Here is a 27,102-nt window from a genome sequence, read left to right on the forward strand (position 1 = left end):
ACGCCGCGGAGGCAAACTCAGTGATGGAGGAGGAAGAAAGAGAAAGAGGGGGACTGCCTAATTAGGGAGGGGGAGGGGGAGGGGAGGGGAGGGGGGACATAGAGAGGAAGAGGGAAGTAAGTTGCTGAGGAATTTAGCACTGGCTGTTTCAGGGTAGTTATAAAGTTACAAACCGTACCATGTGTGTTAGTGAGAAAATGACTCATAGTCATAAGCTCTTTAAAGCTCTCAATTAAATAGTCATTTGGCTACGAAAGGTAGGAAGGAGTGGGAGAGCTGCAAGCGTCTGCTTCTTTGATTCTGAAGAAGTTCTAGGGGTTTTATACACAGCTCTGGTAAAGTTCAGGACTGTGACAGTAGTGGGTTCAAAGTTATCTGTGAGACAAAGTGTGGCAGGAGTGGAGGAAGGTATTTGGTGCTGTTGCAGTGTCTGTGTTATATTCAAACTTGACTTGAATGTCAGGCAGGGTCGTCCACACCTGAACATATGCACCATGTTTGTCATCTGGCTTTATTGTCTGCTCTCTGTATGAAGATGGGAGGGGAGTTCTTTGCAGGTTTGTACATACTGGAGTCAATGTGTAAACACAAATTAAAACTGTGTTGGGTTCTGGACCATTGCTTAGAAGAAACAAGTAGGGATGCACAATAATATCGGCATGTCATCGTTATCGGCCAGTATTGACTTTAAAATGAATTATCAGAATCGGCCAAAATGCTTTTTCTTATTTCGTATCTATGAATGAATATAACTTACATTGAAAATCATTGTATTTCATGTCTCCATCTGCTGGTGGGCCATCACAATAAGAGTGTTCATGCAAAATATGATGTTAATTCCACTACAGAAGATGATGATCACTAAAATTAGGAAGGGGAAAAGTGGATATATCGATATCAGTGTCAGTTATTGGTCAAATGAGTTATCTATCTATCTATGAGCCAAACAGCCTCAGTACTGAGTGCGGACTGGTAGCTGGCGAGGTGCCACTTTGCCTCCTGGGCACTGCCAAGGTGACCTTGAAGGAGCTGTGTGTGAGATTCAGGGAGATTTTGTGGTGTCCAGCGGTGAGGATTACACATTCTAACCAGCTGAAACTTCTCGTGATTAGAATTACTTCAGTGTTCATTTGTCAGGAGATTTTTAAGGAGAGCCGAATTATCCGCAGAGGACTTTTCCTCTCAAAAACAAATGGACCGGGTGATTAAAACTGAACTGAATAAAGCAGTGTTTTTCTGACGCTGCTTGTCACAGAGGAGCTACTAACTATGGTGGCTGACACAAAAAATGTGAATGGCCATATCCAGATCCAGTGTTTTGTTTGTCCATTCCGGGCTACTGTAGAAACATGGTGGTGCAATGATCTCCGCAGATGAGGACCCGCTCCCTGTGTAGTTATTAACAACTCATTCTAAGGTACTTCAACACAGCAGTTCTTATTTTCAGGTGATTATACACTAAAGAAAACATACCTATGAAATTATATTCCATTTCTGCCAATATATCCCCCTAAATTCTACATACCGGACCTTTAAGCAAAACACAGAACCTCCATGGGCAGCCCCCTCACTCTCGCTCATTACTGCATAGGTTTGTGCTTGTTCTGGCCTGTGTGTGTAATGTGTAAAACATAATAACAGAGTGAATCCCCCTCAAGGAACTACAGTAATAAAGGAATGCATTATTTCACTTTGCCTTTTGCCATGACTGGTTTCATCCCTGCCCGGCCTTTCTGCCTCAGATAACACATGAGGCTCTCTGGTGTTTTGCAGTGCCTTTGTTGGCTGGCAGTGAATCACAGTGCCTTATCTGTGTCTAATGCCTTTCATGGATCTTTACTTGTTCTTGTACTTGGGCATGTTTACATTTTTATGTTATGTCTCTGTGGTTGAAGGTCTATGTTTTGACATTTAAAAGCAATTGTTTCGTCATATTATTTAGTGTGTTGAACCCTAAAAAGGCTACTGTCTTTTATCACCTCAGGTGTGCTAATGAAAAATGTATGATCCCACCTCCCTGTGTGTGAGACTACTTGTACTGTGTGGGTCTGTGGGACTGAAAGCTTAGACAGTAAACTAGGTGCCTGCAATAGCGACCAGTGTACAGATGCTTTGACCTTGTGTCATTTCTCTTCATACCTCTTAGAAATTGCAGAACAGTGTTACTGACAGAATGCACCTGCCTGATCTGTTCACTCCACCTGCATTTCTAAAATTCTGGTAGACAGATGAGCCTCTCACTCAGTCACTCAGTCACTCACTCCAGCATCCTGAGAGCTGACCCATCAGACAGCCACTCCACCTCTCTCTCGCTCTGCTGTCCATTCAGACAGACGTGACGTCATTATCATCACGACAACAGCTGCCTGTTGTCTGGCCTCTCTAGAGAACAACCACAGACACAGATGCACTGTAATCCTTTATACACTTAATATATCCGCCATGGAGTTAATTCCACCTTAATACCCTATCTAAAAGGCAGCAGTGCAGCAAAGTGAGTGGCCAGGACTCACTTCAGACTCTGCTGAAGAGTCCTCCAAGACATTGTGTACAGATGATGCTTTGAAACGGAGTATGACTTCTGAATTCATTATGGAAAGGTTTAGGCAAAATTAAAGTGGTACTAATTTAAAGTGGTACTAATTTGGTTTTCTTTAAGGAGCCTTTTTCTTAGCTTAGAGGTCCACTGTGTAGGATTAAGGTGCATTTAATGGCAGATATGGTATGTAATATTCATACACCATTCATTATTCTTCAATCACCTAAAACTAAGAATTATTGTGTTTTCATTTTATAGACCACTTTTAGAGCTGTCATCACAATGACGTCAGTTTGTAAGCTGGAGGCAAAACATGACTCTCCACCACAGGGCTGTAGGCTACATAGGAGTCTTAAAATGTCGCCTTGTTGTGTTTTTGGGAGCCATAATAAAAGGAGTCATAGTTTAAAACTTTAATTTTATCGCATACCAGAGGCCACTGCCCATCTACAAAAACTATTATAACTATGACTAAATGCGATAAGCCGAAAGGACTGGACGGAGGCGATCATCAAAATGCTCGTGTGTGCAGCGCACACTTCATATCAGGTTAGGGAAAAAGTATTTACTGTTATAGGAATGAATAACTTTATGTGTATTAAGGGTTATCATAACCACCTAATCAGAAATTGGGGAAGTATTAAGAAGAATATTGGATTTCTCTGTAACTTTTTAGCACATTAGCTAACGTTAGCTTCAATAGCAAAACAAACTGGAGGAAACTGTTTGTGTCGTCCTCCTTTGTAAGATTGGTATAGTAGTCAACCACAAAGCCAGCCACCCCAATCAGCCATCCACTGAGTGAGAGCATAGGGGTGGGCCAGTCTGGTCCTGTTGGTTACGAATTTACGAAAAGTCCAGTTTGTGCCAGAGTGCCCTTCGGTATTTCTGAATGCACCACTTGTATCATCTTCCTCCACTGTCTAAAATAAGCCAAAAGCACTTACTAATGTCTGTGGAGAATTGTTTTGCATCCAGCTAAGTCCTGCCCACCAAAAACAAAATCATACTGTTTACTAACAATAAAAGGGTCTCTTAGAATGAGCTGTTTATATCTAAATATGGAGCAGTTCCTCTTTCAATAAGTCCACCATGTTGTTTCTACAGTAGCCAGGAACAGACAAATCAAGCACTGGCTCTAGATAGGGCCATTCATGTTTTCACATTTTTTCACACTGTAGCTCTCCTACACGCTAAGCATACTGGAAACGTGTCAGTTGGTTGCATTCTGCACGCTCACCACTAGATGTCACTAAATTCTACACGTTTGACCTGTAATGGGTATTTTTGCCAATGATTGGAGCAGCACTAATGGAATTTTCGATTTGTCAAAGTCTCCAGTGTTTCTAGTAAATGTCCCATAGAGAGGTAGCCTAACCCAAATCTACGATGTCAGATTGCTCAGAACAGCAGATAGTGTTCCTAGTGCAGATTTTTCCCCTTGTATTTTTGTTTTGTTTGACAGACTGCAGCACAGAAACCTGAATCTGTGCTGTTCATATGAAGCTCCATGCACTACAACATCTGTGATGTTTATTTATGCATTCCAGAAATTTCACCGTATTTTAAAGGTGTGGTTGTTTTTGTTTTGTCACGGTACCCGTCTACCTCTCCTGCTTGTGATTTCTACCTAGAGTACCATTCGACATCCTCTCTGTCAGCCTGCCTGGGCTTGTTGTGCTCATACGTGCAGTGAGGGTTGTGCTGCTTACACAAAACACAGACTGCCTGGCTGCATTGAAGGTATGTCTATTTAAACAGATGTTACAGAGCAGTAACACAGTTTCTCTCATAGAACTTGATCTGAAGTGAGAAATAATATATTGATGTAAAATCATGTCATCTACATTTATTCACTTATACAAAGTCACTAGAAAAACATCTTGTCTCTAAAGTTTCCACAGAAAGTTTTCACGTTAAAACTCTTCTTCCATCCTAACAATTCAAATGAAGTATTTTGGTCATTTGAGGACACAGAATCTGCTCTTAATCCTGTAATTGGTGCAGTTTTCCTACAGTGAAGGTCATTTCTCTCAGTCAAAGCATTAAGTAAGTTAATCCTAGTGTTTGTCTACAAACCATTTGTATGTTGCTTTATTTATCCATCAACATGCCATGTCAATCTGACACTCACACACAACCCCCTGACCAACACCTGATTGTTTTCCTCTGATGTGTCCAAAATGCTGAAAAAGCTTTTAGGAACAGCAGGAGATTTTTAAGATTTTAAGTTTAACCTTGGAGAATGTCAGAGCAAAAAGAAGATGTGGAGATCAAAATGTCTGCTGCTGAGAGAAAGTCTGCTTCATCGGCTGCTCTTTAATCGGTCTTAATTAAAAAGCGATAACAATTAGCCACCTGGTAGCATGTCTCTCACTGTGAAGATCACCAGCAAGCAGCTAAATTTATGCTACGGCTCAATAAGCTTTCATTAGTCACCTTGCTCCAGCTACAGGTTGTGACATATGGCAGTAAGTTAACCAATAGCACAACCCAGTATTAAACATTAGCTGCTAACAGGTGTGTCTCTGCAGCGTGATGTTAAATGACAACACACAGTATTTTCAAGCTCGAGAGTTCAAGTTTATGAACATGTTTGTGCTTCGTCTCTTTCGTATTTCTCATCTTTTTTCTACAGACGCATTACAGATAATCCCAATCCAAGCAGTGTTAGCTCCAATAGATTATTATGCTATGTCAATAATTAAATTACCTTCATTGATAACGTTTTCCCCTGATCAAGCGAAGCTGGCATCCGACAGTTGTCACCACAATGTTGTTTCGGGACATTGTGTTCTCTCATTTTTCCACGATCCACTCCATATAGAGGTTCAAATCTTTGATTCATTATATCTCTGGAGACAATAAGGGACTGTCAAATAAAAATTAAAGCCTGTGCTCCCTGAGAACTACTGCTTGATAATTAAACAGAACAATCCTTTCAGAGGAGGGCCAGAGCTCGTCTCGCTGTAGGTCCTGAAGAACCAGCGTCTCAGCTCTGCCAAGTCTACTGGTGACCATTTCTGTGTTTGTGTGTGCATGTGTGTGTGTCAAAGGTCTGATTGTTGGTTTACAGAGAAGACAAAGAAACATACTCACAGAGCTGTGAACACACACACACACAAACACAAAGAAAATGGATGTATAAGACTCACACACCTTGCTCCCTGAGGAATGCTCGTTCAGGCAGACTCTGGAAGATGTGAGGGGCATTTGAGGTTATTCAAACTCAAATAAAAGCTAAAATAAAAAAAGGATGTACAGTGATTGTGTATGAAGTGTACAACAGAGTGGAGGGAGTTTGTTTAGAGACATTAAAGGAAACTGAGGACAAGAACAGGAGTGACAGAACGTGCCAGCTTCTGTTTCAGTCATTTCACTGTGCTGTGCTGCACGAGCTGCAGATTCAGCAGCCCAGCTGTGTTTGCTGCATTGAAGCTGCAGAGTCAGTGCATGTGTGGTTTAACTGTGAAGCTACTAGGTCACTACTAGGACAGTGAGGGATTACTGTGCAGTGTGTGTGTGTGTGTGTGTGTGTGTGTGTGTGTGTGTGTTGTGGCCCACGGCGGGTAGCATTCTAACATGTTAATCCCTGACAGATTAGCTAGTGTTTCACTTCTGTTAGCACGCAGCCTTTCCAGATACATTTCCTTCCTCCTTCCTTTATTCCTTCCTAATTTGTTTCCTCCCTTCACTCTCTTTCTTGATGTTTTGCTTTGCATTATTTTCTGTATTCCCTGCACTCTGCTGTTTTCTCCTTCATCTTCAATACATCATCTAATCAGTCACGACTGGATTAGCATAAGTACGCTGATCATTGCACTGCTCATTGTGTTGGACTGTATCCAGTATTGTCAAGTCAATAGTAAGAGATTATAATGCAACTTGTAAATACAAATACTAACTGTATTTTCTGCCGAGAATGAGAATGATTGAAATTTAATCCGCGATACTAAAACACGTCAATTCATTTGTTGCATCAAACCCCCTCAGCGGAGTTTTTCATGTTTCTGTTTGTACTGTTACTTCAGCATTACTACGCAGTGGGACCAGATAAAGACACTGGCAAATGGGCAAGGATCCAGCAAGACAGATAAAGCAGACAGACAGAGTGGCCAAAATGGCACAGATGCACAGGCAGACAGACAGACAGACAGAGAGAGCGTCCTCTCTGCCAGCTGATCCCAAAGCTCTGCTCACACACCCCAGGGCTTCAGGACAGACACCAAACAACCTCGCCCAACCACATCAAAAAGACAACTGTGTCAAATGTTGGAATGAAACCATCAAATCACAAGTAAATTAGAATTTTATTTGAACCTCAACAGAGAATAAACGGCGGCAGACCAGCGTGACCGATATAAAATTAAGGAAAATGATGTACAGACTGAGTGGACACAGGAAGAGGCTGTGTTCACATTGTCATCAAAGGGAGAGAGAGAGTTAAGCGACCACAAGGACAGAGAGTCGGTCCAGAACGACTGAACAGAGCGCCGGTTGTTGTTATTGTTGGGAAATGTGGTCAGCGGCATTCCAATCCTCCTCCTGCCTTTTATCAATACTGAGATACTGCTGACTAACACACACACACACACACACACACACACACACACACACACACACACACACACACACACACACACAACCTTTCATACTGATGTTTTATCTTCTTTCCTTCAGTAATAGCTGCAGGAAAGAAGATAATTCAGACACTAAATGAATTGTTTACATTTGAATAGTTTTAGCCCCAAAAGATGAGGAAATTAAGTGATTCAAACTTCCATTAAGTCGATGTCCTCACAGTGGAGAGAATACTGCTGTAACATTTTTTTTTTGCCTGAAATAATCTTCAATTTTGAATTTGTCCTCCTGTCCAGAAAAGCATCCGTGACCCTGGATCATGACTGAACACAAACACGCCATCCCTTTGTCTTTCCTTTATACAACACACGATATTTTAAAAGGTCCAGTGTGTAGGATTTAGAGGCATCTATTGATAGAAATGGTATGTAATATTCATAACTATATTTTCATTCATTAATAATCACCGAACCTACAAAATGTTATGTTTTCATTACCTTAGAATGAGACATTTATATGGCCATATGGAGCAGGTCCTCTCTCATGGACTCTGCCATGATATTTTACAGTAGCCCAGCATAGACAAATCAAACACTGGCTCTAGATAGGGCCATTCGCATTTTCACATTGGCCACTGTAGTTCTCCTACACCAGGGGTGTCCAAACTTTTTTGAATGGGGGCCAGCTGCTTCTTGCATCAATTGGGTTATTTAAAAAAAGGAAATCACAAACAAACCAGATAAAGACAACTGTTTCATCTTTCAGTGAAAATGTATTCTTGTCTCCTCTGCTGCTGCTGAACGTGACAGCCCTCACTGTTAACTTTATGCTTATTTGCTGTGGCTGTGACACGTATGCTGTCAGATAACCGTTCTGTTTGCCTGTTTACTGTCTGACTAAGACAACACATTAGTTCTGCCTGCGTACCTACTTGATGCATGTCTACAAACTGTATGATAGTCCTGCCATTGTGAAGTGAAGGGAAAAAATGCAAGTGATATTGTGTGGTGGGCCATATATAGTATATTTAAAGATGGTCCACAGGCCAGACTTTGGACATGCCTGTCCTACACGTTTAGCTGAGGGAGAAGTTCGAGTTGTGCAACCTCACCACTAGAGGCCACTAACTCCGACACATGGACCTTTAATAGCTTGACACTGAATATACAACACAATAATTTATAGTGTGTATGAATCATCTGGTTGAAAGAACTGAATTGATACAAATTACTGCAGTGCAAAAGTTTATTAAACACTTCAAACACAGTAGATTTAATGTGCGTGTGTGTGTGTGTGTGTGTGTGAGCAGAAGTGAAGAGACTGTTCAGTTCTTGAGAGAATCACACCACGTGTACAGATCACACTTTGACAGCTGAATCTTATTATCAGTCTTGTATGATAACTTCACTTTTTGTTTGGTCTCACATACATGCCAACCTTGAGGAGTTTGCACGGTGTGATTTTTGATATCAGCGTTCTTTCTTTTCCTAAACTAAGCACTCAGCCGTGTTATCAAAGGCAGAGTCTAATCAGTGCATGGCTAATACTGGCATGTGACTGTGCAGCTGTGGGTGTGACACTTCCCACATCTAATCTGGTAATGATTGGGAAATAAAAGGCTTCCAGTTTTTGCATTGGCAAGCTTTGTTGTAAACATTTGGTAGTTTGAATCAAGTTCGTTAAATATTTTTAGGGACCAGAAATTAATTGCGGTCTGCACAGTGCAGCACAAATGGCTGTATTCATGGGTGGGAAGCCTGTCAGTGAAAAACCTCTGCGTGTTTTATGCCCTTCAGGCGAGGCTCCGCTGTCAGGTGAGAGAAGCTGTTGGTGAATCCATGTGACACATGACAGTCAGCAGCTCTCTCACATCAGATGACAATGGCAGCAACAGGTGCAGCAGTGCTGACAACATTTCAAATAATGAGAAAAGTGAAAAAAGGACTTCAGTCAGGTGAAGTTACATCTCCGGCTTCTGTTTGGCCACAGCTGTGATGAGGGCGGCACCCTTCCCGCTGCCTTCCTCTGATGGCAGGAAGGTGACGTTACACTGTGGGGCCATAACTCTGGCAGTTTCTTGGAGGACTATAGAGAAACTAGAAACAGCAGAAGAAGAACAAATAATTTAGTTTTTATTAAGTAACTTGAAGAAGCTAAATAAAGAGAAACAAGTAACATCAAAACTTTTGATTGGACTGATTCCTTTTAAAGTATAGTTTTGTGTCCGTAGCATACACCGACTACAACAAATAAAAAAAACTCACTGTGGATGTAGTTTGTAAAGTGCACCGTCCACCCCGACAGTGATGTCCAGATGATCCAGTCCTCGGTTCTCCCTGATCTTTTCGACCACGGCTGCCATTCCTGCCCCACACATTTGAGCTGCACGACGTGACACTGCTCCACATACCTGCGTAACAATGAAAACCATTATCATTATTACAACACATAACAGACTGTTGGTGCCACAGTTTGCAGAACCAGACAAAATCATATCACCCCTCATTCAGTGGAAAGAAATCTTACTGACTCCCAAAGTGAGGTTGCAACAGAGAACATGCTTTTCTGGGCAAGTGTGTCAAAACGTCAACTCTTAACCTCTCTGTGGTATTTGAGACAAGAAATAGGACACAGGGTTGCAGAATTTTGATATTTACATCTAAATACTTTCAACTGGTTGACAAAGTTCAAAAGTTTAATATCAATGGTTCCTGCACACTGGCTCAACAAGGAAATGAGAAAACTAAAATGAAGCAGAGTGATGTTAACGAAATTACTCCTGTGTTTTTCTTGCACTGACTGAAGTATCTGCGAGTAAGGTAATGGATTTAGACTTCAGTCCTGTGAGATGCAGTGCTGCATTCAGAATCGCATACTCACTTCATACTTAAAATCACCATTGCGTTAGTGAGTTTGTCTTGTACTGGTGATGGGTGCAGTTTGTAGGGGCATGTTGTGCAGCCTTCAAACAAAATGTGCCTGCAGCTATACATGTCTCAGACATCCTGGTATTTCTGGCAAACTGCATTTGACACACTGACATACTAAATCTTTATCTGACATATCAAACAGTATTATAGTATGGAGGCTGATAAAGTAGTAAAATAGACTATAATCATTGTTAATGATATTAAAAGCACTTGCTTAAAACATCCGTGTTGGTCTTGCACAAACATTAGTTACAGTATAACAAAGATTGTGTCCTTAAATTTGTTTTTCTCTGACTGAGACGGCGCTGAAACAGCTGTTTGTCTACAAACATGACACAGTGCTGCTCATTATTTTCTGTCTTCTACCTCTTTGGCGATGATGCTGTCGTCACAGTTGCTGTCGAGCCCCAGCTGTTGGAGAATAGCTCTGACCTGCAGTAGAGCCAGGCGGTCACTAGGGGGAGACAACACAGTTTAGACACATTACAGTAAGCTACAGCCACACATTTACACTCACACACACCCAGGTGGCATCATTGAATAAGGGACCATCTGAAAAAGACATGCATAGATTTTCATACGCAGTCTCACTTACAAACACACACATACAGTATATACTCTTCCCATTCACACACAGTTTCTCCTACCTCTCTATTTGTGACAGGTATTTGGTTTCAAATATTCCAGGTGTTTTTAAAGCTTCAGTGACGTGTCCTCTGAACAGCAAACCTCCACTGGTTAAATCCAGCAATACCTGACGGACAACTTCTCCTAAATACATCCCACTGGTCAGCTTTTCAAACCTGCACACTCACAAAGACACAAATCATTTGTTAAAAAGACCATGTGACCACCTGATGGAGTCACTGAACAGCTAAAAGGTTCGGAAAACACGCAGAGTCACTGGAGCATGAGACACACACTGTATTTGTATAAAAGTATACAAATAATGTGGCCTTAACACATGTGCACAAACTTTACAAAAAGTGTTTCTCACCGTTGTTTTCCAGGGTTGACTGAGTTTTTGTCGACCTCAATATCATAAGGTGTGATGATGTCATCCAGAGAGCCATCATCACCCAGACCTCCCCACTCTGTGTTTACACACATCTTTGATATCTCAGCATCCCCCTCCTCTCCCTCTCTCTCCATCCCATCCTCCTGCAGGGAGCAGAAGCTAATGAGTTTGTTTTAACAACACCACAGCTCATTGAAGGACTAAACAGTGTGAGCCTTTTATAAATTTTATACCCAATCTTCTCCTTCAGGGGTCCCCTCTTCTCTGTCCAGTCTTCCTTTCTTTTGTTCTGTCTTCTCAATGTTCTTCAGTTCCTCCATGTAACACACATTAGTGCCAGTTCCTGTGAAACACAGTCACATGGTCTATCTTGTATTAAATATAACAACTACAATAAGGAAAGCATTCGTACTGCTGGTCAAACTCATTATGGTTAGAGACAATCCAGTGTGCTTAGCAACACACACATGCATTACTGTTACAGTACTCAGGATGACCCTGATTGGTGAGTGCTTTTTTTTACCTCACGTTATAACACAAACCATCATAACTACGTACTGACAACAACCCTTAACACAATTCCAGCCTTTTTTGAATACAGAGACAGGGGTCTATTTTGGGTCCCCTTCTATTCACCATATACATGCTACCTCTCGGACAAATCATGCATAAAAACATAACTTTAACTTTCACTGTTACGCGGATGACACTCAATTATATGTCCCGTTAAAGCCTGGTTCCTCTGATGCTGTCTGTTTTATGTCTTGTCTGGCTGAAATCAAATCCTGGATGTCCAAAAATTTTCTGCAGTTGAATGACTCTAAATCAGAAGTAATCATCATCACCCCCTCTGGCCCCAGCACTAGCACCATCACCAATCTCACCTCTAGTCTGGGTACACTGTCTAATAATGTCCAAACAGAGGCCCGCAACCTGGGTGTCATTTTTGACTGTGAACTGTCTTTTGATGTGCAGGTGACCAGAGTACTTCAGTCCTGCTTTGCCCAACTGAGACAGCTAACCAAAATCAGGTCATTCCTCTCCCCTGCAGATTTAGAAAAGGTCATCCATGCTTTTATCTCTTCCAGACTCGACTATTGTAATGCACTTTATTCTGGCATCAGCAAACGAAACATTAAAAAACTGCAGTTGGTACAAAACGCTGCTGCCAGGCTTTTAACAGGTACTAAGAGAAGTGACCACATAACACCAATCCTTGCTGCCCTTCACTGGTTACCTGTGAGTTTTAGAATTGATTTTAAGATTTTACTGCTTGTTTTTAAAGCCCTGAATGGTCAGGCTCCTGCCTATATCTGCGATCTACTAACCCCTTATGAGCCTGATCGCTGCTTGAGATCCTCCAGCAGGGCCCTTCTATTAGTTCCAAATTGTCGTCTTGTCACTAAAGGCGACCGGGCCTTTGCTGTTTGGGCCCCTCAGCTCTGGAACTCCCTGCCTGGAGATCTCAGGCAGGCTAACTCAATCTTCTTTTAAATCTCTTCTTAAGTCTCACTTTTATCGTATGGCTTTTTCTTAACCAATGATAATTATTGTAACTGTTTTTAAATTATTTGATGTTTTATTGTTTTTATGCACTAATTGTTCTATTGTGTATTAATTGTTTTCATTGTTAAGCACTTTGTAACTCCGTTTTGAAAGGTGCTATACAAATAAAGTTATTATTATTATTATTATTATTACTTAAGTAAACCAAAGTTAGTAATCAGTCAGACATCTGCAGCTCCTCCAGAATGCTGCAGCCAGAGTCCTTACTAACACCAAGAAAGTGGAGCACATTACAGCGGGCCTTGAATCACTTCTCAGCTCAACTCAACTCAGCTTTATTTATATAGCACTTTACTTAACACACAATTCTGCTGATGCTCAACATCATACACAGAGGAAAACAAAAAGCAAAAGGAGAGAACAAACAAGAGAAAAAGAATAGTACAATCAAAGATAATAGTAGAATTAGAATAAGGTGCAATAAAAACCTGATAAGGATAATAATAGTAATAAAAGCACAATAAAGGCACAGACTTCAGGTTAAAAAACTTGGGGTGGTTGGCTTAGACACAATCAAAGGTGGCAGAATACAGGTAAGTTTTTAAATGACTTTTAAAAATCTCAATGGTGGGGAGGAACCGGATGGGAGGAGGAAGAGAATTCCACAAATTTGGGGCAGCGATAGAGAAACTCCTGTCCCTCTAACACTTAGTCCTAGATCTCGGGACTGATAAAAACCTTTGATCGGAGGATCTTAGCTCTCTGGCTGTGTGATATGGGGACAGGAGCTCTGTTAAGTAGGAGGGGGCGAGACCATTGAGCGCCTTATATGCAAGCATCAGAATTTTTAAATCAATCCTGTAGCTAACAGGCAGCCAATGTAGTGAGGCAAGAATGGGGGTGATTTGCTCCCTCTTCTTTGACCTTGTCAAAACTCTGGCTGCTGCATTCTGGACAAGTTGAAGACGGGATAAGGAGGACTGACTGATACCAAAGTATAGTGAGTTACAGTAGTCAAGGTGGGAGGATATGAAGGCATGGATGACTTTCTCCAGGTCAGAAATACAGAGAAATGATCTGAGTTTGGATATGGTGCGGAACTGCATGAAACTTACTTTAACTACCTGATTGATTTGTTTTTCAAATTTTAATGCCGCATCGAAAATGACTCCAAGATTTTTTGTATGAGATTTGACAGCAGGAGCTAACAGGCTCACCGGCTTCCTGTGGGTCAAAGGAGGATTTTAAAATGCTTTTATTTGTCTGTAAAGCACTGAATGGCCTCGGGCCTAAATACATTTCTAGATTTACTTGTACAATATGAAGCATCCATTAGGTCATCTGGAACCAGTTTACTCAGCGTTCCCAGGATCAAAACCAAGCATGGTGAAGCAGCTTTTAGTTTCTATGCTCCCCAACTGTAAAACAAGCTCCCCGGCCTGCTAAAAACTGTTAACTCATTTTAATCAGGGCTTAAACATTATTGTTCAGAGCGTCTTTCCATTTTACTAACCCCTGTAAAGCATTTTAAATTTCCTTGTGTCTAAATGGTGCTATATAAATAAACGTACCTTGCGTTATTGACAACTACTCAGAATGTCATCAATTTGAAGGTCACATACCAGCAATCAGTCCGATTTCACACTGAGGGTCTTCATAGGCACAGCTCATCATGGTCCCCACTGTGTCATTGACCACTGCTACTATGTCCAGGTCAAACTCCTGCAGGTACAAGCACGCAGTACATACAAGAACAAACATTTAGCACACGACTCAACAGCCAAGAAAATGCAAGGCGATTTACTCTACAGAAAAATGACGATGACTTCATTTGTCATTATAATTTACATTCAATTTGTGGTGAAACAGTTTTGTGCATCTTACAGGTTCTTTACTTCCACATGCACATAAACAAATATGTATAAATAGGAAAGCATGCAGGATTATTCTTTCACCTTATCTGACAAATCCCAGGTAATCCATACTGAATCTTTTCTGTTGTATTTTACTCACGTTGAGCCTCTTTATGGCTTCCCTCAGCATGCTGACAACATCCTGTCCTTCACAGTCTGTGGCCTTGAAGCCTTTGGTCCAGCTCACCAGTGTGCCCTACAGGAGAGTTACAAAGGTTGAAAAAGATTACAAAATCAATGTCTGTTTACTTGTGTATTTTTTACTGTATGTTTCTCTGAAAAGCTATTAATTTGAGCATTGGTTGATCATTGGTTGTTATTCTGACGAGAAAGTTTTCTATGGTTGTAAAAAAACTAAACTAACATAGTGTCCACACTCACCGTGTCGAGAGCTGACTGCTCGCAGGGGAAAGAGAAGGTGAAGCCTGCAGGAAGATGAGCGTTCTTCATCCCCATGTAGTCCAGGAAGTCACTAACACACTGCGCTAAATGATCAAACAGCTAGAGACAGACAGAGAGACAGAGAAGGAAAGGTTTTTACTGAAAGATGACCAAGTATGTACTGTTCATGCAATGCTGTCAGGTCAAATTCATTTTCCACAAATGTTCTTCTTAGCTCAGTAATTCAAATCCTCATTAAATCATTATCAATATTTTACAAAGGCAAGCCATGGTTTAATTTCTGCACAGCTTTCTGTGTATATTATTTGAAACCCCCATCACAATGTCCTACCTCTTCCCCAGTTCCCTGCATTATCTCCAGTGGTATGGTGTAGATCTTGTGGTAAAGCTGTGTGTTCGGCTGCTGACCTTTTGTCAAGTTCACCAGCAATGCTCTGAAGTTCGTCCCTCCTAGATCCAGGGCAAGGTACTTCCCATGCTCTGGAAAAACACACATATAGTAACTTATTGATTATCTGTTTTAAAATGATTCTGTTCAGTTTATTCTATTAGAAAACAACAATTTTGGAAGGCCTTTTAATTGTTCACTTTGATTTTCATTTAAGTTTCTGACCTGTGCCGTCAGGTGTACGGTACACAAAAGAAGGCAGCATCTTGATAGCAGAGGGGCCTTTACTCTTCAGCCCTGCTTCCAGCCCCGCCCTCATCCTGCTCTTCACCAACTGGAGCTGCTCTGGGGTCAGTTTGAAGGGAGACAGCGTCTCATCCACCTGCGATACATGTCAGAGATACTGTATAATATCAGACATCAGGGCTGTGCAGAAACCTTTAGAGGGGCAGGTGCTAAAAGTTAAAAAGGGGCACATGGACCAGTATTTTAAAAAAGCAAACCACACTAACATAATTTATAGCATAACCTGTTGAATTATTACAATCCATATTTCCACAGAATGCAACTTGGCATCCTACAACAAACTGCACCTGGTGAAATCAGAAGGGCACTATGATACATAAATATCCTCCTGAGACCCTGTGTCCTCGTATGGAGACATCACATTTTAGGTTTACTTGACCTTATACCATCTAGTGGTAGTAAGACCACAATACACTAATCCATGTAAAAACAAGATGGCAGCTAGCTTTGCCACGTCAGTATACAACCGATCCTGACACAAAAGTGGACAAGGTCCAAAACCTGATCACATTTTATGGTTGAAAGTTGTTTATTTATGATTAATAATGTTGGTAGTTTGATATGGCAACAAACTGTAGCAACAGTAACAAGCTAAGACACTGTTAATTAGGAAGTACTTGTTTGAAGACATTGGGACTTTATTATCATCTTGTTTGAGGACTCTAGGACTTTATTGTTGTCTCGTTTGAGGATGGTGGGACTTAATTGTTGTTTCGTTTGAGGATGGTGGGACGTTTTATAATCTCATTTGAGGACATCAGGACTTAATTGTTGCCTCGTTTGAGGATGGTGGGACGTTTTATAATCTCATTTGAGGACATCAGGACTTAATTGTTGTCTCATTTGAGGATGGTGGGACGTTTTATAATCTCATTTGAGGACATCAGGACTTAATTGTTGTCTCATTTGAGGATGGTGGGACTTAATTGTTGTCTCGTATGAGGATGGTGGGACGTTTTATAATCTCATTTGAGGACTTTAGGACTTTATTATCGTCTCATTTGAGGACATCAGGACTTAATTGTTGTCTCGTATGAGGATGGTTGGACATTTTATAATCTCATTTGAGGACATCAGAGCTTACAATTGTGTCTCGTTTGAGGACATCAGGACTTAATTGTTGTCTCGTTTGAGGATGGTGGGACGTTCTATAATCTCATTTGAGGACTCTAGGACTTTGTTGTCGTCTCATTTGAGGACTTTGGGACTTAATTATCACTGACAGTGTTTAGTTTTTTTACTAATTGGGTCCTATTAATTAATTGATATAAGAGAAATTAAAAATACAAACAGGACGAAAGTTTGGGTCTCAGGATGGTATGAGGAAATTCTAAGTGTGTTGAAATGTAATTTGAGCTGATTTTCCATAAAGATTTCTCCAGAACTGTGCAGTTCAATCACAATTTCTCATGGACATAGTCGGGGTCATCCTGAACAGGAATCCTTTGAAAATTTCATATAACCTATTGAAGATTTTTACAAATGAAATTTCTAATGTTAAGAAACGACAACTGTGTTAGAATGTAATCTGAGGGCACTTTCCCTTTATATTCCTCAGAACCTGCACGGTGAAATCACATGAACCTTTGCATGGTCATGGTCATCCACAGCAGGAAGCCATTGGAAATTTCAGCTAACGTATGAAGGAAAGGTTTTAATGACGGGTCAAAGGTGATTATTCGGAGATATTTTAACTTTTGAGGTCTCTCTTTGTATAAAAACAGTACAGTAAAATGACTCTGAGTTTTACGATAACTGGATTTTATGTAATATGCAGTATAAAGTCTTTGGACCTTGGACATCAAGTAACAAAGGGGCAGGTTCTCAGGCACCCTCAGCCTTCCCCTCTGCACGTACCTGACAGATACAATAGCTGATGAGGTTAGAATTAGGGGTGTAAGAAATAATGATACAATAGAGTACTGAGACAAAGTGTTTTGTGATACTGTATTGATATGCAAAAACACTGTACTGATGTTTAATTAATAGTTTACATACAAAGATTTGTGACAGTGGTTCATTTTGTGTTGTGTTTAAACCCCCCTACTGCTAGATCTGTCAGTGTTGTAACCTATCTGCAGCCATCTGACTCTTACACTCATAACATATTGCTAGCGCAGTATATATATCAATATATTTAATCATAACTCCTGTATTGTAAGGTATCAGCAGAGTCTTGCCAATACGCTGCCCTAGATAAAAACATAAACTACATTCAGTATACAGAAACACACACAAACAACATCCTAACCTGTCGCCTTCGTGATGCCAGTCGTTGGGCGACTGCTGTTACCAGGGCAGCTCCTTTGCTGCTGCCATTGTCTGAGAGCACAAATCTGACTTGACAATCAGGAAGCAGCCGCCGCACTACTTTATGGAGACGTTTAGCATACCTGAAATGGAAAGAGGGGAATCTGTAGCAGCTGCAACAACATTTGATTTACATACAAATGTGTTTTTACAGGTTACAATATTAATTCAAGGTTCCTGCTATTAGCATGTGAATAGTAAGGAGGATAATTCAAGATATCTCCAAATGAAAAAGGTCTATTGATGATTTTTGTTGAATATTTGTTATAATAACCTACTGTGGATGTGTCTTGTATACAGTTCCATCCACACCTACAGTGATCCTGAATTTCCTCAACTTCCGGTTTTGCTTAATTCGAGTCAAGATGGCAGCCAGTCCTGCAGCTACCAGATTTGAGGACCTGAAGGACACTATGGTGCTGACATGTTGAACAGCAGCACAGTCGTCAGACGATGGGTTCAAATCAAGATCCGTGAGGATGTTTATAGTGTTCTTCAGACCAGTTTTGTACCTGTAATAGACAGATGTGGATGGTATCACTTGTTTTTACAGAGAGGGAGTGTGACACAGACAGAGAGACAGATAACTTACTCCTCCATGGCCGCTACATGTGCTGTGGTTATTGTCCCTTTAGTCTTTAGGGCCTCAGACAAATGTCCATCAAACAGCAGCCCGAGTTTAGCCATCTTTAATACAACCAGCCTCACGAGCTCACCCAGGTACATCCCACTGACCATCTTCTCCATGCTACAGTGAGGAAAAAAAGAAAGAGATGGGGTTCACGTCACGGTTGATATTGTGTCATACATGCTGTGCTGTACCATATCAATCTCATGAGGAAAGACAAAGCTGCTCTCCTCACATTTGTTTTCCAGGGTTGTTGGAGGCTGCGTCCACTTCCCTGTCAAACTCAGTGATGTAATCGTTCAGAGCCCCATCGTCTCCGAAGCCTCCCCACTCAGTGTTCACACACATCCTACCCTCATCTCCCTCCACCAGGTCAACATGACGCATTTCCTCCATGTAACACGCATTGGTGCCAGTGCCTAAACACATAAACATACAGGATATCCATGCATTCATGTTTATACTATTGAAAGAAACTTGCTTCCTTTTGTTATCTTTAAATAATCACAACGTGTTGTGCCTAAACTAACATTAAACAAGCAACTATTATTCTAGATTTTGAATTTGCCTCAGAGTCTAGTCCAAATAGTTCAAACACAGAAAACAGAAAACAGTTTCCTCACACACATGCATTAACATAGTGAACCACTAGAGGGAGCAACATTTTAACCAAATAAATGAATGAAGGAATGACTATTATTTATATAGAACCTTTAATGCACAAAATGCAGCACACAGAGCTTTACAATTCAGACAGCAGCGACAAACAGCAAAGAAATAACACCATGCAATTATACAACACTCATTCAAGGGGAAAAGAGAAGAGTAAATAAATGCATCAATCAATAATTAATCAAGTAAAGTAAATACATATATACAAACACGTTAAGAATATTAAAACAGATAGCTGCGAGTTATAGGCCATGTTAAAGAGATATTTTTTGAGTCGTCATTTTAAACTGTCCACTCAGCCAGCAAGTCTAATATTCTAAGGCAGGGTCTTCCATATTTTTGGGGTGTAGTTGCTAAAAGAAGCATCCCCAAAGGTTTTTGTAGTGACATTAGGAACAGATAAAAGGGCAGCTGCAGAGGATCTCAGGTTTTATGGAGGGACATGAGGTGCACAACAACTATTTGTATCTGATTTTTTTCATCATAGCATGTCAAAATATGTTAATTTCAAACTAAAAATAAATTTGAACTTTAATGACATTTAGCAAGGTCTCAGTTCAACTATATTCAAAGTTTTAAGAATGCTGTTTTGTTGGGCTGCATTATATTGTCAGGGGTTTCAATTTTGCAGAGTACCGTACATGAACAGAGGCATACCTGTAGAAGACAGAACTGACACAAAGTATCCAGAGAAGTTTGCAACTGCAGTTGTCTGCTGCCTCAAACAGCTACAGAAAACTGTATAAATCTGATATCTTGTTGTCAAATATATCAATATATTGATACATATCAAATCTGAATATTTTTGACGGTTTAATCCTCATAATTATATTGTATCTATATTTCCCACGCAGTGCCTGTTAGTAGGAAAACTCAATTGTCACTGTACAATACGCTGTGGCTCTGAAAAATAGACGAGGAGCATATTTTCATAGCTTCTGGAGCACTTCTGAGATGTTTCTAAAATGCTTTGAGCTGCATCTGCTGGAATTACAAAAATTGTAAGTGGTCATGATCAGCCAAGGCTGCTGCTCGGATGCCCGGCAAGATCTGCACTCTACCGAGTGTATTTTGTAGTTATCATTATTATCAGAGTAGATGTGGCATTTGGGAATGATATGAAAGGTTTGCTGCCAGATAGACAACAAATAGAGGCACTCTCTCACACTTACACAGCCCATGGGTATGCACAGATAAACGCTCCAAAAGTAGCAACAGTAGTATTAGTAGTAGAGGCTGTAGTATGATAGATGGAAAACTGTGAAAAATAAAATGGAGATTCTGCTGCTGTCATGTCTGAGAAACGCACACACCAACATGTCTGTGAGTGGCCATTGCTATGATAATTAATGAGGGACACCTGGACCAGTGGAGGGGGGAGGGGCAGACAGCAGTTCAGAGCAGGCACCTGATTTAATGGAGTTGAAACCTCTCAAACACCTCCTTTTCAACATATGGATACCACCAGGGAGAGGAAATGATCTTTGTGTATATGTCTTTTTAATGTTTGTGGTGTCAAACATGTGATCTTGGCCACAGGTTAGAAATCTGGTGCCCCCCAGCTCTTTTCAAGGAATTTCTCCTCTCAGATTACATAGGAGTGAATGTGAAAGAAATGGTCTCTCCCTTTGCTTGGAGGCTCACTGAGCCAAATGTGTCACTGTGTGTGATTCCATAGTAACATTTCTGCGACCAGCACAAATTTTCCTACGTTTTGATGTATAAATTGTTTATGTAGAATGGAAACTGTGGGCATGACAGCGAATTAAGAGAATTTTTTAAAGAAGATTTTAGAGNGACTTTGTATAATAAAGTTTTGTAAAAAAATTATTTTTAAAAAAATTCTATGATGGAACAGATGTGATGTCACAGATGCTCTGTTCCATCATAGAACAGATCATCTGTGACATCACAACACAGTTCCACCAGAGTTTGTAAACAGGACCTAAATTCAAAGAATTTCAGGCACCAGTACTGCTGGAATATCATTTTGCTTGAACTCAAGGCGGCGTTTTAGTTATTTTTAACAAACATGAGCCAAACAAAGAAGTCAGCTGAGGCACTCGAGGCAGAGTATTTCTGCATAAGGAAAAGCTTTGACTTAGCCATCGAAAATGCAAAGAAACTATCCAGTGAGTCTTTAGTCAAAACTTTAACTGGAAAGAACTCTGAAAATGTAGTGGGGAAAGTGAAGGTTCAGAGACAGAGGTCATACAACCTGGATGATGATCTGAAATCTTTGCATGATGCATATGACAGCATCAACAGTACCGTGGCAGCGATGATTAATGAATTCCCTCTGTTTGATAGAGGGGGTAACCAGCGAGTAACTGCCCTCCCGGCCCAGAAAGAAGAGTGCCGATGTTATTTAAAAAATAAGGACATCATTAGCGAAGATGATGGTTCTGGGCAGCAGGAAAAGCCCAAAAAAAAGCGTAGAGGCTGGAAGAAATTTATTTAGAACATCAAGCCCTGGCACTGGGCAATAAAGTGTAGGATAAAATGATTCCTCTGCTTTTTACCCATCCAAATATGGATGGGTAAAAAGTAGAGGATAAAACTCTCTGCTGTGTGAGGTTTTCTCTGGGTGCTCCAGTTTCCCCACACTTAAAAAAAAAAAAAAAAAAAAAAAAGCCCAGCCATCAGACGCTTACCAACAGCTGCCAAAGCTCTGCCTCCATATTTGGCCCCGGTATCCCTGTCGTAAGTACTGCTGGAATATCATTTTGCTTGAACTCAAGGCGGTGTTTTAGTTATTTTTAACAAACACGAGCCAAACAAAGAAGTCAGCTAAGGCACTCGAGGCAGAGTATTTCTGCATAAGTAAAAGCTTTGACTTAGCCATCGAAAATGCAAAGAAACTATCCAGTGAGTCTTTAGTCAAAACTTTAACTGGAGAGGATGGGTAAAAAGTAGAGGATAAAACTCTCTGCTGTGTGAGGTTTTCTCTGGGATGCTCCAGTTTCCCCACACATAAAAAAAAAAAAAAAAAAAAGCCCAGCCATCAGACGCTTACCAACAGCTGCCAAAACTCTGCCTCCATATTTGGCCCCGGTATCCCTGTCTTAAACTTTAAAGCATTGTATATAATGTAAATTTACCACCGCCAATTCCATGAAGTACATAACAGAGATGTGTACATTGTAATCATGCGCAGAGTCTAAAGTTTAGCATCTTGTGTTCTGTTAGCTGTATTGCATTACATGCACATACACCTACACAACATGGCAATTGGTTAGCTTGTCAATGTGACATCAATGTGCACGTTTTAGCAGTGTAAATGTAATTAATTAATAAGCCTACCTTTATCGGCTGCAGCTGAAATGATGTCTGTTTGAGGTGGATACATATATCAATGCGCGTGCACAGTAACTCGTGGGGTGAATGCATCGACTTTGTAAAAGAATATACCAATAGTGTAATTTTTTGAAAAAGTCGCTTAGTCACCTTCTACCTATGCCAATCCTCAATGACTATGTGCAGTTTCACATAGATTGACCACGTCAGTGAGTAGAAAAACGTGGAACAGACATACCCACAGACAGACAGAGTTTTTGTCATTATATAATAAGATAATAAAGCACTAATAAAAGAAGTAATTGTGTCTTGTGAGGGGATTTATTACATACATAAATACATGGTTTGAGAACACAGTCAAAACAGTCTTGCTCTGTCCCATAGACTCTTTACTCTTAGTAAATAGTGTGACCTTTTTTGGTGGGCAGGACTTAGCTGGAGGCAAAACAATTCTCCGCAAATATTAGCTAGTGCTAGTTAGCAAGTTCTGTTGGATTGTTTGAGAAATGGAGAAAGACGATGTGAGTGGTGCATTCAGAACCCATCAGCCTAATATTCTGTGTGCACATTTATGACTATATGCACAAGGAGCCCTCTTGGGTTGCAGTGATTCACAGTTGTTGAAAAACCTGTTTTATTAGCAGTTTTATATCGTCATTAACTGCTGACTCCTCACTCCTCTTTACTGGCTGCAAAGTTGCGTTTCCTTGGATAGTGAAGACATGACCCACCCACCTCTTCTTCTGATTGGCTAGTACTCGTTACCTTTGTTGGTTGGGTTGATTTGGATTAGGCAAGAGATTTTAAATGAAATTACAAATTCCAGTATTATGACAACACCAGTACTCACCAACGATGAGTCCGACTTCACAGTACTGGTCATCAAAGCCGCAGGTCATCATGGTTGCTACAGTGTCATTTACCATGGCTAACACCTCTACATCCATACCCTGCAGAGTGAGTTACAGAGTGAATAATTAACATCAACTACAGTACAGTTTTATACTGGATTAAGTGTTTCTTAAGAAGTGCAGTCAACTCTAACTGATGTTAGGTGGGTATGATTGTCTCAGTGCCTTTACTGGCCTTTCTGATAAATGAAAAATAGTTTGTGGGTCATATACAGGTGAGTAGTAGCTGCTTATGTCCTACCCCAGTTCTCTCAATAGCCCCTCTGAGGGCCTGGACCACATCTTTACCCTGAAGGCCTCGAGCCTGATAGTTTTTACTCCAGTCCAGCAATAATCCCTGCAGAGAAAGAAAGAAATGAAAGGACAACAGTAACATACTGTACTGCAGGTGCAGGTGATGAAAACCAAATGGAAGGATGTAGGGTGTCATTACCTGGTTTAAGGCGGACTGTTCACAGGGGAAGGAGAAAGTTAAGGCCAGAGGATGTTTCTTCTCCAAACTGATGTTCTTCTCATGCATGAAGTCCTTCAAAGACTCTGACACGTGGTCAAATAGCTGCAGACAGAACGGGAGAGAAGACAGGAGGACAGTCAAGAAGAAGGTGGAAAAGGCTGATAATGTGTCCCAACTGCTGCTCCCATCCTTATCCAAATCTCTTCCACATGCCTTCCCTTTACTATACCCTCCCCTTGTTCCTCTGCTTTTCGTTGTCCATGTTTCCCATGTCTCCTCCTCTCCTCCGTACCTCTGTTCCTTTCCCATGCAGTAGCTCCTTAGGTATCGGGTAGGTCTTCTCCTCCATCTCCACTCCTCCTCTCCTGATCCCCATGCCCTCTCTCACTTTAACCTGGAGCACCTTAAACCTGGAACCTCCGAGATCCAACACCAGAAACTGTCCTTTCTCTGCAGGAGTGGTAAAGACAGGCAAAAATATATGACCTGTATCACATGTTTCTTCAGAATACATTGACCTACAGTGTGAAAACCATTACTGCGAGTTACCTGATCCTTCCGGAGTGGAGCGGACATGTGTTGGCAGCATCTTCACTGCTGCTGCAGCGTTGCTTTCCGCTGAAAGCCCCTTCTTCATTTCAGCCTGGAAACGAGCCGAGATGTCACTTAACTGGTCGTCATGGAGGCGCATGGCGTGCAGAAACCTGTCCACCTAAAAAAATTAGAGAAACAGAGTCAGCAAACAGACACAAAGGGAAATGATGCGTACTAATTTAATCTCTGTTTTCTATCTTGACAATAAAGTCATAAACAAATAGGGGCGGCAGAACAAATGTGTCACAAGGTCAGATTCACTTTATCTTGTTTAATCAACCCTCAAATTTGGGGTCTGTATTCATAGTTGTGACAATGTGGTCCTAACAGAAAGATTAATCTGTTATTCTAAAAAATACAGGTTTCTTCCATCTTGATGGTTTACATGAGGCAAACATTTGAAATGCCATAAGATTTATTGCTGCATGCCAGATTCAGCACAACTAAAAGCTCAAAGGTCATTTTGTGGTGAAACTTAATCCAGGGAGTGTTGCTTAAATGAAGGAGACAGAGACTATGGACTTCTTTGCCTCAAGTGGTTGGGAAATAAAGAGTGTGTCATACAAAAAAAAAAAAAAAAAAAAGAAAGGAATGACAAAAAAAGCATGAATCAAAAAGCCTTCCTATGCTCAGTCCCTCCCCGTATACTGTATCACTGTGGGGTCATGTTTAAGGATAAGGTCACTCTGGCTGTGCACCTGGCTGCATGTCATATTGTATTTGTGTCGGAGTGTGAATGTGAGCAGTGTTTCTTATGACAGCGTCAATACTTTGTCCCTGGGACAGTGTGTCACACCCATCTGCACTACAAGAGTAGTAGTGATACAGCCAGGGGAAGATGTTAATCATTGCTCAGGAGAGACAAATGGTGACACAGTAACTAATCATCACAGCACCTTGATCATCTTATTACAGCACAGGCTACTGCCTTATCTTTTAGATTTAGTAGATAGTTGTGGGCACGTCTGCAAAACCTCAGCAAGTCAGTGGATACAAATATATGTATATATTCAATCCTTTAATCATTGATTAATCCTGACAGAATTTCTCACAGTGAATAATTCAACACTACATGAGAGCAATTAGCAAGGAATATACATTTTATTTCTTTAAAAACAAAATCACTGTCTGATAATTTTGAGGTGGACTTGCCATGATTAGCACATACAATATTTTACAATAAATATGTTAGATAAAGGAAGGCAATTAATACACTTGTTGGATTTAAAGGTAAATGTAAGCCAGTGAGTGTTATATACAGTACAGGTCAGCAGCTGTTTAGATGAATATATTACAGATATCTCTGTAAATCTCATCATACCTCATCTGTAGCAGAGCACATATTGAATGTGGCCTCTTTATAGGAACTAAAGTTTAAGCTGTGATTATAACGTAAAACTGTGTAGTGGCTCTTACCTTCTTTGTGGGGTCCTCCTGGAGTTTGGAGAAAAAGAAGGAAACAAGGTGAACAGCAAGCATCTTGATGTATAATGTTTCTCTGCCAGTGCACGAACGATACAACTGCACACACTCCAGTGAAATGTTGTTGAAAACATTCAGTGTGTGCACATATTAAAATACATTAAGTCTGTTTCTTCCCTCCTGTCTTGTTTTGGTTTCACTGACTGAGTCCACTAAGCAGAGACCAACCGCTACTCTGACTCAATGATTAACAACAAGCCCAACCCCTTTCTCCCATCATTTCCTCCAATTTTTTCTCTTACTGCCCAACCCTCTTTGAATATTTAGTTTCACTTAGCGTCTCTGGTGAACTGCACCTGACCTTTACTGAAATTATGCAGAAACGTAGGATAATCAAAAATGAGTGATGAGTTACTCAGCAAAGGTCACGGAAATGGAGAAGTGACATTTTTAAAAATACTTTTGCAGTGTACATTTCCCAACTTGCCCCAATTTTTTGAGAGTGAGTATAATCTAATATTAGAATGTATGCTATCTAACACCAAAAACTATATTTTAGAAATGTCTTGTAGGTAGACAAACAATTGAAAGACTGAGATATCTGCCTCACATGCAACAGCCCGATTATGAGTCAGTACAAACCAAATGTTATACATACCCAAAGAACATTATTTTATTTTCTAGTGGAGAGCCCAAGGTTTCCAAAGATGCAAAATATATAGGGCTGAATTTTATGGAAACGTGTATAAAATGGTGCATGGGATATCTAGAATATTTCTATTTCAGTCAGGACCACTTTAGTCAAAGAAAACTTAATTTCCATTTGCAGTATTACATTTGGCGGTATGGCTCTGTTTTGGGGCCTCTGCTTTTTCTCAGGCCTACACAGAAAGCCTTTTCCACACGCCTAGTTGGAAAGCCTGAGGCAGAGAAAGCAAACCTCCTTGCCCTTCCATGCGCCTACATGGAAAGCCTGAGACAAGGAGAGCAGCAGCAAAGACCCCCCGGAACAGAACAGAGCAGCATCAATGACAAACAGAAATGACATTGATAAGTCAGACACAGCATGAGAAGTTGCATAGAAAGGAATCATGTGATCTATCAGCTGACGGTCTTCCATCAATCAGCTGCTCCATCAGTTGATTGGCTGTTTGAGATCAGCTGATGTAGCTGGGATGTGAGCTGAGCTTGACATTGGGTCCATCCCAAGTCTCTTATTTTTATAGTGCTA

The 27,102-nt window shown here is 40.7% G+C and overlaps 1 protein-coding gene across 1 annotated transcript; it reads right to left on the bottom strand.

The window, feature by feature from the left end:
* Positions 1 to 8,352: 8,352 nt before the first annotated feature.
* On the bottom strand, positions 8,353 to 26,082 carry LOC126384390 (hexokinase HKDC1-like). The gene is made up of 21 exons (XM_050035487.1): positions 25,866 to 26,082; positions 24,405 to 24,567; positions 24,148 to 24,305; positions 23,835 to 23,957; positions 23,643 to 23,738; positions 23,341 to 23,440; positions 18,757 to 18,940; positions 18,486 to 18,641; positions 18,172 to 18,405; positions 17,835 to 17,976; positions 15,503 to 15,659; positions 15,221 to 15,369; positions 14,869 to 14,988; positions 14,588 to 14,683; positions 14,197 to 14,296; positions 11,302 to 11,411; positions 11,048 to 11,211; positions 10,698 to 10,853; positions 10,417 to 10,504; positions 9,385 to 9,530; positions 8,353 to 9,216 (listed from the first exon to the last, which is right to left on the bottom strand). Exons 1-21 carry the CDS (start codon positions 25,926 to 25,928, stop codon positions 9,081 to 9,083), a joined length of 2,841 nt encoding a protein of 946 aa, XP_049891444.1. The 5' UTR covers positions 25,929 to 26,082; the 3' UTR covers positions 8,353 to 9,080.
* Positions 26,083 to 27,102: the final 1,020 nt, after the last annotated feature.

The sequence above is a fragment of the Epinephelus moara genome, chromosome 1 (assembly GCF_006386435.1).
Source record: "Epinephelus moara isolate mb chromosome 1, YSFRI_EMoa_1.0, whole genome shotgun sequence".
Lineage (NCBI taxonomy): Eukaryota > Metazoa > Chordata > Actinopteri > Perciformes > Serranidae > Epinephelus > Epinephelus moara.